Raw genomic sequence first — 13,330 nt, 5'->3', positions numbered from 1 at the left:
TCTCAGCTAGGAAGTGTTCTTTCCAATACCATGAGAACGGCCAATGCATTTGTAGTCAAGAGCAGTGAATCCACACTACCCAATGGTGCACAATGTGAAATGCTTACCATTGACACTAAATGGTTATCGTCACGTTTGATAGAGGCGGATTTGCAACCTTATTTCATAATGACCCGTCATGCAAGAGAACCTATAAAGCATGAAAACCAAATGTTTAGCGTTCCATTTTTTTCTCCTTTTGCGTCGTGCTTCTTGTCATTTAGTAAACAAGCCCTTTTTTTTTCTCACACTTGCACACACATCAAGCATGACACACTCTAGTAACAGCATCCAAGTCATCTCACCTAACACTCAGGAACTCTTGTTCGAGGTACCTACTTTGACGCAAGATCAAGTCGATCAAGCCGTGCAAAAATCAGTTGTCGCCTTTGCCGAGTGGAAGAAAGTGCCCGTTTCCAAGCGTGTTTCAATTATGGAAAAGTTTTGTGAGCTCTTTGAGCAGAAAAAGGACAAGATCGCAACGTCCATTACATCCCAAATGGGTCGTCCTATTCGTTATGGTCATGGTGAGGTCAAGGGCGTCTTGGAAAGAGCGAATTATATGATCTCTGTCGCGGAAGAAAGCCTCAAGGACGATGTGATTGAACATGTGCCTGGCGTTGTCAAGCGCTATCAACGTAAAGAGCCCTTGGGGCCTGTATTCTTGATTGCTGCTTGGAATTATCCTTATCTCACTACAGTCAACAACATCATTCCTGCGCTTTTGGCTGGTAACACTGTCTTGCTGAAGCAATCTCCACAAACACCACAATGTGCAGACATCTTTGTTGAGACATTGCGAGAAGCGGGTGTTCCCACAGATGCTATTCAGGCTGTTCATGTCCAAGATAAGGAGGCAAACTATCTTGTACAACATCCCTCTATCCAGTTTGTCAACTTTACTGGTAGTGTTGCAGTTGGCAAGAAGATCAGACAGGCCATTGGCGACTCTCAGCATCTCATCGGTTTGTATTCGTGTCTGTGTAGCTACGGCATGTCACTCACACGTCGTGTACAGGATCTGGCATGGAATTGGGCGGCAAAGACCCTGCCTACGTATTGCCTGATAGTGATATTGATTACGCAGTAGAGAACATTATTGATGGTGCCTTCTTTAACTCTGGCCAATGCTGCTGTTCTATCGAAAGATGCTATGTGCACGAAAGCATCTACGACGAGTTTGTTGAAAAGGCAGTTGCCCTTGCCAAGGTTTGATTTATAGCAGAGTGTATTTGATGGCATAAATGCTCATACGTAAATGATAGGGATACGTTCTTGGAGACCCCAATAACCAGGAAACAACTCTGGGCCCCATGGCCAACATCAAATTTGCCAATAATGTCAGAGATCAAGTCAAGGATGCTATTGCAAAGGGTGCCAAACCTCTCATTGATACCGAGCAAGTGTTCCCCAACGACAAGGCTGGCACAGGCTATGTGGCTCCTCAAATTCTGGTGGACGTGAACCACGACATGCTTGTCATGACTGAAGAGACATTTGGCCCCATCCTCGGCATCATGAAGGTCTCTTCCGATGACGAGGCAATTCGATTGATGAACGACTCCAAATACGGTTTAACCGCTAGTATTTGGACTGCCAGTCAAGATAAGGCCATTGAGATTGGAGACCAGATTGAAACTGGTACTTGGTTCATGAATCGATGCGATTACATTGATCCTGCGTTAGCTTGGGTCGGAGCCAAGGACAGTGGGTTGGGATTCTCCATGAGCAAGCAAGGATACAGCCAGTTTACCAGGTAAATGTGCTGATGGATCATCGAGATATGCGTACATGTAAATTAACAGTTTCAATGACGATAGACCCAAATCGTATCACCTCAAGCTTTCTCAAAAGTAAGCCCCATGAGTCTCTCTCTCTTACTAGTCACAGGCAACTGCGGAAACACACCACTTTCTGCGTCGACTGTAAATGTCGTAGTTGATGCAAAGCTGTTTCCTTTTCTTCTTTTTTTCTTTAATAAACAAGCACATTATACTACAAGATGGGTATTCCCAAGTTTTTTAGATGGATAAGGTAACTGACGGCCGGCAGTGCTTTTAAGCCTGGATTAACACGACAACCTGTTGTAGTGAACGGTATCCCATGTGCTCTCAGTTGATCACAGACAATGCAATTCCTGAATTCGGTTGGTATTCTATCTCATTTCGTTGTGAGAGCGTGTTTAAATTGACATATTTGATAAGACAACCTGTATTTAGATATGAATGGTATCATTCACAACTGTTCGCACAACAATAATGAAAGTGCCCACTTTCGCATCACGGAGGAGCAGATCTGGATTGGCGTATTCAATTATATCGACCACCTGTTTTCCAAGATCAAGCCCAAAAAGTTATTTTTCCTAGCCATTGACGGTGTTGCCCCTAGAGCCAAGATGAATCAGCAACGTTCCCGTCGTTTCCGTACTGCCAGAGATGCTGAAGAAACAAGGCAAAAGGCCTTGTCCAAGGGAGAGGAGTTACCAGAGGAAGATGCATTCGACTCCAACTGTATCACGCCTGGTACTGCCTTCATGAAGAAGTTGACCGCTGAGTTACGTTATTTCATTTCGAAAAAAGTGTCTGAAGATGCCAATTGGAGAGGTGTCGAGATTGTGCTGTCTGGTCCTGAGGTGCCTGGTGAGGGAGAACACAAAATCATGGAGTATGTTCGTCTTGCCAAAGCTCAGCCTGATTACGACCCCAATGTGAGACACTGCCTCTATGGTCTTGATGCGGATTTGGTCATGCTGGGTCTGTTGAGTCATGATCCTCATTTTGCCTTGTTGCGTGAAGAAGTGACGTTTGGAAAGCAGAGCCACAAGAGAAGCAAAACGTAAGTTTCCTATGGTATGAGAGAAAGAGAATATACATTAATCACGGAATGGGATATAGCTTGGACTCTCAGAACTTTTATTTGATGCACTTGTCACTCATGCGAGAATACCTGGACATGGAATTCAACTCTGTGAGTGATAGACTGTCATTCAAGTACGACTTTGAACGCGTGCTTGATGATTTCATTCTGCTGGCCCTCTTTGTTGGTAATGATTTCTTGCCCAACTTGCCCAACCTGCACATCAATGAAGGCGCACTAGGACTCATGTTTAGAATCTACAAGGACGTACTTCCCACCTGTGAAGGCTACATTCAAGATGGTGGACGAGTGGACATGAACAGGTTGCAAAAGATCCTCGACGGCATTTCTGAAGTGGTTGAAAAGGAGGCATTCGAGATAGAGGCTATTGATTCGCTGTATCTTGCTGGCAAGCGTGAAAATGGTCAGAATGAACGTCAAATCCTGCATCAATTGGAGAAGAAGAAGGCCAGAGAAGGCAAATTTGTTATTACTGATAAACAGGAGCTCATCTTTCGTGAAATCAGCAACTATCTGCTTAGCGACAAGCCTGGCAAGGGTCACACCTTTCATTTTAATGTGCCATTCAAGGCACGCGACAAGAAGTTTGTAGACAAGCTTGCCAAGGACCTCAACATGTCATGCCACATTGACTTTGATCAAGAGGACAATTCCACCTATGTCGAATTATCGCTTGACTCTGACGACGAATTGGACACTGATGACGACTCTGAAGTATCTGAAATTGACGAGGAAGCCGTTGCTGCCAGAGACCGTGTGCTGAAAAAGTACGAAAACGCAGAAATCATCCCAGAGAGCATGTCAAAAGAAGATATCGAACGCGAGGAAAAGGAGAAATTCGAGGCTGGATTGAAGCAGTGGAAGGCAGACTACTATATGGAGAAGATGAACATTGATATCAACGACGAAAAGCAAATGAACGATCTCGTAGGTTCGTACATCATTGGTATCCAATGGGTGCTCAAATACTACTATGAAGGCGTTGCTTCCTGGGGCTGGTTTTACCCCTACCACTACGCGCCCAAGATTTCCGATTTGAAGAACGTTGCTCGCTTCCAAGACCATGATTTTACCCTTGGACAACCATTCAAGCCCTTTGAGCAATTGATGGGTGTGTTGCCTAGCTTGAGTCGAAAACTGTTACCTGCTGCCTATCAAGATTTGATGACAGACATGGCTTCCCCCATCATTGATTTTTATCCTCGCGATTTTGACCTAGATATGAATGGCAAGAAGCAAGACTGGGAAGCCATTGTCAAGATTCCCTTCATCGACGAGAAGCGCCTCTTGGATGCCATGAAGAACCGTGAACAACGTCTCACCAAAGAAGAAGCCTCCATGACCCGTCTTGGTACTAGTTACAAATTTTCGTTTGATGAAAACCTCGCCAAACTTGATTCTGAGGACCTGCCTGTCTATCCCAGTCCCTTGCCTGGTGTGTTCCCTGATATCCACAACTGTATGGTGCGTGAAGAAGTGTACAGTTTACCTAATCTCACGGATGAGGATTTGAAATTAAGAAAGGGTCTTTTGCCTGGTGCCAAGGTGGGCAAGAATGCTTTGGCTGGTTTCCCCTCTCTTCAGACTATTCCCTACACGTTTGAGATCAAGCATCATGGTGTCCATGTCTTCCAGCAAGACAGTCGTAATGAGTCTGTCGTCATTAGCATCAAGAATAAGTATCAACATGCTGACATTGAGGAGATTGCCAAGCTATTCCTTTACAGAAGCATTTATGTGCATTACCCTTACTTGCAAGAAGCTGTGGTGATTGGTGTATCCAACGAAGAAAAGAAATATTATGTCAATTTCCACAATGGAAAGAAGCAAATTTTAGAGCACTTTTGGAACGACAAGGAGAAGGAGTCTTGGGCCAGTCGTATGGGTCGCGCTGAATACATGCCTAGCAAGCGTTTTGCATTGATGGTTGGTGATATCGAGGTGGGCTTCCATGTCTGTGTCTTGAATGGTATGCACCAAACTGAGGATGGCGCCTTGGTCAAGGAGTTTGTCAATCCCAGCATGGAGGACCTGGTGCCTATTCAAATGGTTGTTATCAAGGTTGCCAATCCCGATCCTCGCTTCATCGAGAAACCTGCTCCTCCCATTCAAGAGAGTTTCCCCTTAAAGTCAAACGTCTTCTTTTTGGGCAGCAAGTTCTTGGGTGCCCAAGCCACAGTGGTAGGCCATAGCAATGGCAATGTCGATATTGAAATGACCGTTCCTGTGCAAGACCAATATCAAAGTGAGCCCGAGTTTGGACACAAGTTTGCTCGTAAACAAGAAAATGACATTCGCTATGAATCTGGTCATGATGTGGCTCGTGAGCTGGGTATCTCTCCTTTGTCTCTCTCCAAGCTCACATCCTCTTTGACTGTGAATGAGAAATCTGGCCAGCGTATCAATGTCGGCTTGAATCTTAAGTTTGAGAGCAGAGGTGAAAAGGTGCTTGGTTTTACTCGCAAGCATCCCAATGGCTATTGGGAGTATTCTACTGCTGCAGTCGCTTTGATTCGTGAATACTGTGAAAAGTTCCCTGAATTTGTGCAACTCCTCATGAAGCAAAAGGGTGGTGGCATGTTGAACGTCGCTGATTTTGGCTGGACTACTGAGGGCTCCAAGGCTTTGCATAAAATGAAGGACTGGATCAAGAGCAAGAAACTGGATGCATTGACGCGTGCTAGTTTCGAGACGGAAGAGCTGGAGGATGCTTACTGTCATGACATTGAAAAAGCAGCTGTCAAGTACCATGAAAAGTATGAGAATCTTGATTTCAAGAAGGTGGTGATTCGTGGTGTTCCTCGCAAAGTATTGCTCAGACCTGCGGATGCTGAGGTTCGCTTGAACTATCAAAGCTTTGCTTTGGGTGATCGAGTTATCTATGTGTGTGATTCTGGTTCTGTGCCCATGGCCAACAAGGGTACTGTCGTTGGTGTGCAAGAAAAGGTGGTCGACGTTGTTTTCGACACTACATTCATGAGTGGCACTACGCTGAGTGGCAGGTAAAGAGAGCGTCTTTGTGTGTGTGTGTGTGTAATGAAGTATTCATGTCATTTTTTTTTTCGTTTAGATGCTCTGAATATAGAGGCGCCACTTTGCCATACTGGAATCTTATCAATATTAGTAACCCATCTCATCAAAACACATCAAGAGAGAGCACATCTAGTTCTACAAGAGGAAACCATAGCAACAACAGCAATAATGGTAAACACAGGAATTATGACAATGATAATGGCAATGAATCGCATCGTGGAGGTCGTGGCGGTCATCGAGGAGGAGGAAGGGGTGGTCGTGGTCGTGGCAGAGGTAGAGGAGGAAGAGGTGGCAACTCTGAAAACCGTTCTCCCTTTTAATCTTGCTTGAAATCAGCTTGCCTCATACATAACATTAGTAAATAGCACACCTTTTGTTTAGTTTTTGATTTTGATTTTGTTTCGCCCCTTTTTCCCTCCCCTGTTTTTACCGTTTGAGTATTGCCAATGTAATCAGTGCTCACCATCATTTCCGATATTAATTGCAGTTTATCATTTGATTCGTAATAAACTTTGGTCTGACATAAAGGAACATTGCCAGCATGACTATTTCTAGAAGGAAACACATTTGCCAAACCTCTTTTTTTCCATCCCATTTCTTTACTTTGACAGCAAGTAGTAAAACCTGACTATGGAAATAGAGTAAAGGGTCGTATTAACCTGCGAAGCTTTTTGATGAAGATCTCAGCATACAACAAGGGAAAAATTAGATGGGGCGAAGGACACTGCTAGAACACAATTTGTGTCCTCGCACAACCTAACTCAACTTGTCGCTTTTTGGTGGCAATAAAATGTTGCGGGTCACAATTGCATTCTATTGTAAACTTGTATGTGCGACCAATTTAAAAAACAGAACAAGCTTTCATCCCAAACATTAACATAAAAGGTGATTATTCTTCAAGCAGTGGTTTCATAGAGCTATAAAAGGTGATTTTTGTCAAGACCTACCCTACTATGTTCAATAATGTTGATTTGGTGCCTGAAAAAAGCTGCGAGATCTCTTGAAGTTAGAAAAAGAGGCATGCACTATGCAATAATCATGAAATGTGCCTCGTGTAAATGTTCAGGCAAGCAAAATACATGGGCCTTGTCAATATCTAATAGCCATCATCAAGTACTATGCTTATGGAATCAAGTACCATACTCTGTAACAAGGTATCATACGAAATCTGAGCTGTGGTAGAATGATATACACAATACATTGCCTATACGGTATTCCGCTATATGTCCAATCTCAGAGATGGTAATGTTATCCTCATCCAACATGCGACACAGAAAAAGATGTCTTTCTTTGACATCAAAGCTGTTGATTTATTTGATTGTGGTTTGAGCAAGAGTGCCAAGCCCATTGCAATTATTGACGACATCAGTGCCAGTGTTCAGGAATTATTCGTTTATAGTGGCTTCTGGAAAAGCTTATCATTTTGTATTGGACGAAAAAACGAGGACAGAACAAAAATCCCGTATGTATATACAAGAGCATTTGACGGTAATGCATGAGGCACTAACTCTTCAATCCATGTAGCCTTCTCACAAGAATTCAAGAAGAATTGGAACGCACTGATTACGTCGACTTTACAACACGACCTGCCCTGCAAGAGGCATGTAGAATATATCACACAAACTTCCCAAACATTTACTCCAAAAGGAACTGCCAAGCGGTGCTGAAGACAGCGATCAACTTGGTGCTCAAGGTCAGCTTGTGTCGACAGCGCATTTTTGGAGAGAAGAAGAAAAAGAAAACATATAAACGCAAGCAGAGAAAACGACCAAAGCCGCAGTCAGAACAAGCAAAGAAGAAGCAAGCAATGGAAAAGCTTTTTTTGGCTTTTGGACTGTGATCATCGGGTGGATCAATGCATTGACAAGCAATTACGCATCATCTTTTCAAACAACCAGAAGAAGCCAGAATCAAAGGAACCTGCTGCTGCCACAACTACTGGTGCACCATCTCCAGTTTCCCGTAAAGGCAAATCGCGCTTGTCAGCAACATCTTCACCGCAACCATTGTCTACTACGGATGCTGAGCAAGATATTGAGTTGCTTGATAGTGACGGCAGTGATTTGGAAAGTGTCATGGATGATGAACTACAAGAGGAAGAGGAAAGTCGTGATTTGACAGCCAAGGAGATCAATGCTTTGATGTCTGTATCCGTGATGCTTTGCCAATCCCCCTCCATCAAAGGTGATACAGTATTTCCTCTGAATATATCAAGAAGCAGTTGTACCCCGATAAGAGAGACTCTATTCCAGCTAGCTAGAGCTGTGCTGATTGTGGAACCTCTTTGGCAGTTGCATATGTTTATTTAAGCTATACTTCATGTGATAAACCACTTATTATATGTTCTCTATATTTATGGATCAAGAGTAGCCTTCGTCTTCTTGTAATATATCCTGCTCAGCTTTATGCGACCAAGAAAGACTAGACTTATCAAGGAAATGAATCTATGCGTGCCACCTGAATGGAAACCACAATCTTATATCAACTGGAGGCATTGCTGACATGATGCTCATTTCAGTTTGAAGATTGGTTTTTATTTAATGGTCTCTCGATGGAGTATTAGCCTACTTTGAGCTGCCAGAATCTCTATAAGAAAGCTGAAGCAAGCAGCAAGCCGAGGCTGGAGAAAAGACAAGCTCAGAGGCAGAAAACCAGACAGATGCGGACCTGTCTCTGGTGGACATGTCTTCTTGGTAGAGATCAAGATGGAGAAGAATTCCAAGGACAAATCAGATCTGGTGAAGATTGATGTTTAATGGTGTGATAGATGTTTCTGTTGCAGAGTAGCATCCCTGTGGTTGTGCTTCCGGTAGAGGGCCGCAACAATGTACAGTCTTAGCTGCTTCTCCTCTCCTCACCATGGAGATTATTATAATAGGTCTTTTTTTTTTAGTTTATTATACCCATTAGTATTATGATTATTAAGGTATTCTTCATGTGTTTCTTCTTAACTTTGGCAAGTTTAATCCCTAATCCCCAGCTCCAAATTTAAATGCTATCGCAATGTGCATATTCTTATAGAAAATAAGCAGAGGTTCAGCCGATTGTCCAAGGAAAAAAATGGCATAATTTATCTCTTGCAGATGTTAAGGGTTTGTCTATAAACTAGCATTTGTGGTACTTTAAATGATTGCGGATTTGATCTTTTGCCATAGCGTAGTGTGCTTGTCTTGCTCTTTTTCAGCAGCAAGCTCTTGTAGCGTGAAATAACAAACTCCTGTATCCAGGTCAATTTGATCTAATGGTACCAGCTTTGATTTCGTCCAAAACTTGAGTACAAGATAGCCACCCAGTGCTATCAATGCACCACCGTAAGAGCCTATCAAGCCAATTGCATCAGCAGGCACAAAATAAGACCATCCAGATATGAGAATAATGACAATGCAAGCCACCATGGATAATATGTTCATGTAAGGATGTCCGGGAGCTATGTACGGTAACTGGTTGAGATCTTTTTCCTGCACAATCAGTGCTCTTCTGAATCTATAGTGTGAAAGAGCAATACCAAACCAAGTGATCTACATGCCAATATTGAGTAAGAATTCGTCTGCTGAATGAACAATGTAGATTCACGTACCAAACCTGCAATGCCAGCTAAAGAAGACAAAACCAGAAAGAGGGCTGCACCTGGAATCCACGATGTGAGAAAGCATACCAGAGAGACAGCGCTTGTACAGATCAGTGAATAAATTGGCACGCCACGTTTATTGACATAGGCTGTTTGAGATTAGCATAGTTTCAGCGCTCAAATGTGTATGTATGTACACACTTACCCAGTTTTCGATGCGCAATGCCTTCATTTGCAAGTGCACACAGAGTTCTTGTAGTTACATACATGCCACTATTACCACACGAGATGAACTAGATCATAATAACATGAGTGTAAAGCGTGTTAAATTCTTTTGCAAACTTACTGTAATGAGAATCACAGCATTCACCACACTATCAGCTCCCTTAAGACCAGCTTTTTGGAACACCAGGGTAAAAGGCGAAACGGATGTATCTCTTCCACTCAAACTCAAGTTGTGGGGATCGTTCCAAGGGATCAACATGCCCATGACGAAGACAGACAGAATATAGATAAAGATGATTCTGAAAAAGACGTTCTTGACAGCTTGTGGAATGGCCTTTCTTGGGTTGGCTGATTCACCAGCAGAGACGCCCACAATATCAGTACCTGTCATGCTTAGTGCAGCCAATACAAGAGCATTAACAACACCTAAAACACCGTTGGAGAAGGCTCCAGGATCTTTCCAATACTTAAAACCGTAGACAGTGCCACTAAATCGAGAGATGTCAGTTATCTCGAAGGGCATGTCTTTTATACTACTTACCCAATGACACCACCTGAAGTCAAGCATCCAACAATAACAAACACAACGACACAAATAATCTTGATTAGACTGAACCAATATTCTGCTTCGCCCCAGCCTCGTGCGCCGTAGAGGTTCATAGCAAACATGACAACCAAGAATATTCCTGACCCTGTGATAGTGTCGCCCTGTATGTCAGCCATCGATTCATGCAAACAAAAGTGCACTGCCACCTACAAGCCCAATCTGGAACTCTGTCCGTCCAAAATCGCATCACCAGTGGGATGGCTATTTACAAAGTTGAGTGCCACTCGATTTGGAAATCTTTCAGTAGGCATACCTGTTAGTTCTGTCGAAGAAAAACGCTTTGTAAGTTGCGTGGTATTTGTAAAAGGTCCAATCTACTTACCCACTGCTACAATAATCGACCAGCATGCCTATAGCCATCATGTCAATAGCTGGATCAGATTCCCTGTTATACCATCACTCACCCAATAGTTATATCCAATGACAGTTCCGAATGATTTATCCACAAAGCGACGACAATACACAGTGAATGAGCCTGAAATCTATAGCAAACCTTACTTTAGTACAACTGTATACGAATCAAACATCTTTTTTTTACTCACTGGAATGTAGGCTGCCATTTCGCCCAACTCGACAGCAATCCAAAATACAATATAGCCAATGATGAAATAAGCAACCAACAATCCCGCAGGCCCTGTTATTTCCAACGTTAGACGAGCTTTGTCGCACTAGATGCAATCAGAGTTTAGTTACCAGCTTTAGCGAGATTTGCACCAGAAGATAAGAAAAGACCTATATCGAGTAATGCCTTCAGATCTACCCTGCACCTACTCTTTTTAATGCCTGCTTACCTTGACCAACAACACCACCGATAGAGATCATCTAATTTTACAAAAGAATCAGCGCTGTGTATAGTATGGTACAAAAGGATCAAATTTACAGTGAGATGCCTCGATTTCAACGTTCTTTTCAAGCCTTTGTCTGGCTCATTCGGATCAAGAGAGGTGGAGGATATGCTGGAAGACACAGTTTCTGTAGTCTCGACAGTGGCGCCCTTTTTCTGGTCTTCATGTAAGGATAGTGCAGTCATTTTTTTCGGTATGATATAAAGAAGAAGAAAAGAGAAGGAGGTAATGAAAATCATGCTTTATATACTTTGCTTGACAATAATTCCGGATCCAGTAAGGCAGAAAAAAAAAACGCAAAGCCCTTGCAATCATGTCGGTAACAATACCTTGTTGCATGCGATGATGGATGCTGATCTAGCATTCCACCATCTTACTCAACGTGAACGCACTCTTCTATGGCCCAGCATGTCATGCATGTTAACACACACACACACACACATGCACATTTTATCGTTGATATAGCATGTATATTTCATTGAACACTATAGCAAGGATTCGTCATTTCATAATCATTGACGTGCTATGGGGTCACACACACACTGTTCTTCACACTCTAGTATTGCAGAAAGTGTATTGAAAATTGCGTCTTTTTTATTGTTACACATGAGGTGTCCTTCTGAAAGGCAGATCATCTTTCTATTATATGTCTAATAAGCGCTTCATGCGTTCGTAAACAGCAAAGCTAACAGCGACCATTGGTACAACCTTGATATAGCCAATGCTCAATCCAACATAGAATCCTTTAAATCCTTTCAGCCGGTACATTTCTCTAGTCGTGTCTATGAACCCGACAAATGTGTCGGGATTCAGTAGTCCACCTACTTGCATCCGTCTTCGAACCACTTCCAGTGGATAGCTGCTGGTTTGTGCTACCAATCCTGCTAGCCCACCACACACCAGCTCTGCCCACGTTTTCAAGGGCGGTTTGTCCAACAATCTCTGCTGTGAGGGTGTGAGATCAATGTCATCGTCTGTGGGATCAAAGTCGAAATGCAATGGTGCACGTGTATAAGGCGATATCAATGGATCAAATCGAAAGAGCTGAGTGATGATATGGTAGGTCCAAAAGGACACCCCAGCGTAGGGAACCATGCCTGCGACGGTAGGTAGAAATCCACGGTAAAAGTTGAAAATCTTGAGTTTGGCATATGTGCGATGTAGTGCGGCGGGTTCTTTGAGGATATTGCGCACGGTGTCTATCACAGTCGGTCGTTTATGTCCAGCTTCCTTTACATCATACGCTAAACGCACACGCACCAGGTCTAATGGGTATGTGAACATGACAGATGTCACACCTGGATTGTTTAGGCGTGAGTATAATATACATTTAGATAGATTTAAGGGCTTAATAGAGTTACCTGCCAATGAACCAGCTATAAATTGCTTGGAAGAGGTCTCTTGGGCTCTGGTGGGCATCAGTATCTATCATGTGGATCAGTACATTTCGCTGAAATCTTGCTGCTCTTTCACTTTACGGCTCTGTATTGTTCGTAGGCCACAAACTTGATGGCTGCATATGGAAACACTCGCGCCAAAGTGACGGAATGACCTTGAAACAGACCCAATAACCCCGCATTTTGGTATATAGCACGGCCTGCTTTGAATGCACCTGTGAAAGAGCCTGAAATAATGCAACTCATCAGCCATGTTCCTACCGAGCATCTTTCCATGTTGTACCTGTGTATTTCTCAAAGAGCGGGTTTTTAGATTGAAAGAGGATCTTGATTCTGTCGAGTGGAGCAATGGCTGTCTTTGCCTGTAAGAGCGCTTTGGCGTGAGTCATCGCATTGCTTGACAATCCATGCTCATTCTCAACATTTTACCATACAACCAGCAATGCCACCCGCTAATCCAGAGCGGAAGACATAATCCATGTTTTGAGTTCGCTTCTTTTCATCTTTGTCTGGCATGATGACAGACGAATAAATAAGTCAAATGAGAGTTATGTGAAAGAAGAAGTCTATATTACAAATACATGAATTCCATTCACACATGCTAACTGAGTGATGTAGTGCATTGAGCTGGTGGAAACCAGTCCTTTTTTCCCTACTAATTCAAATAGAGAGCATCATCCACCTTTTTTTTTTTTTTTTTTTTTTTTTTTTTTTCAACACTTTTCTTTCCTCTATTTAC

At 42.9% G+C, this 13,330-nt stretch overlaps 5 protein-coding genes across 5 annotated transcripts; 3 read left to right on the top strand and 2 right to left on the bottom strand.

The window, feature by feature from the left end:
* Positions 1–307: 307 nt before the first annotated feature.
* ATC70_001695 (uncharacterized protein) lies at positions 308–1,896 on the top strand (the record flags this gene model as incomplete). Its single annotated transcript, XM_064821088.1, has 4 exons — positions 308–1,004; positions 1,058–1,248; positions 1,305–1,795; positions 1,860–1,896. The coding sequence occupies 4 exons, from the start codon at positions 308–310 to the stop codon at positions 1,894–1,896; spliced, it is 1,416 nt and encodes a 471-aa protein (XP_064685008.1).
* Positions 1,897–2,041: 145 nt separating this feature from the next.
* ATC70_001694 (uncharacterized protein) lies at positions 2,042–6,269 on the top strand (the record flags this gene model as incomplete). Its single annotated transcript, XM_064821087.1, has 5 exons — positions 2,042–2,073; positions 2,130–2,185; positions 2,244–2,874; positions 2,934–5,918; positions 5,987–6,269. 5 exons carry the CDS (start codon positions 2,042–2,044, stop codon positions 6,267–6,269), a joined length of 3,987 nt encoding a protein of 1,328 aa, XP_064685007.1.
* A 960-nt stretch (positions 6,270–7,229) lies between these two features.
* On the top strand, positions 7,230–8,258 carry ATC70_001693 (uncharacterized protein; the record flags this gene model as incomplete). Its single annotated transcript, XM_064821086.1, has 3 exons — positions 7,230–7,411; positions 7,474–7,642; positions 7,734–8,258. The coding sequence occupies 3 exons, from the start codon at positions 7,230–7,232 to the stop codon at positions 8,256–8,258; spliced, it is 876 nt and encodes a 291-aa protein (XP_064685006.1).
* An 813-nt stretch (positions 8,259–9,071) lies between these two features.
* Positions 9,072–11,379, bottom strand: ATC70_001692 (uncharacterized protein; the record flags this gene model as incomplete). Its single annotated transcript, XM_064821085.1, has 13 exons — positions 9,072–9,467; positions 9,527–9,666; positions 9,723–9,810; positions 9,864–10,230; positions 10,284–10,434; positions 10,500–10,550; positions 10,603–10,611; positions 10,672–10,699; positions 10,754–10,831; positions 10,892–10,983; positions 11,043–11,081; positions 11,141–11,171; positions 11,230–11,379. 13 exons carry the CDS (start codon positions 11,377–11,379, stop codon positions 9,072–9,074), a joined length of 1,620 nt encoding a protein of 539 aa, XP_064685005.1.
* Positions 11,380–11,836: 457 nt separating this feature from the next.
* Positions 11,837–13,107, bottom strand: ATC70_001691 (uncharacterized protein; the record flags this gene model as incomplete). The annotated part of the gene is made up of 5 exons (XM_064821084.1): positions 11,837–12,492; positions 12,556–12,619; positions 12,673–12,818; positions 12,875–12,953; positions 13,021–13,107. The coding sequence occupies 5 exons, from the start codon at positions 13,105–13,107 to the stop codon at positions 11,837–11,839; spliced, it is 1,032 nt and encodes a 343-aa protein (XP_064685004.1).
* Between the last annotated feature and the right edge of the window lie 223 nt (positions 13,108–13,330).

Source organism: Mucor velutinosus, assembly GCF_035048745.1.
Source record: "Mucor velutinosus strain NIH1002 chromosome Unknown tig00000041, whole genome shotgun sequence".
NCBI classification, from domain to species: Eukaryota; Fungi; Mucoromycota; class Mucoromycetes; order Mucorales; family Mucoraceae; genus Mucor; species Mucor velutinosus.
The sequence above is the reverse complement of the archived record's forward strand: the minus strand, read 5'-3'. Positions and strand labels throughout refer to the sequence as shown.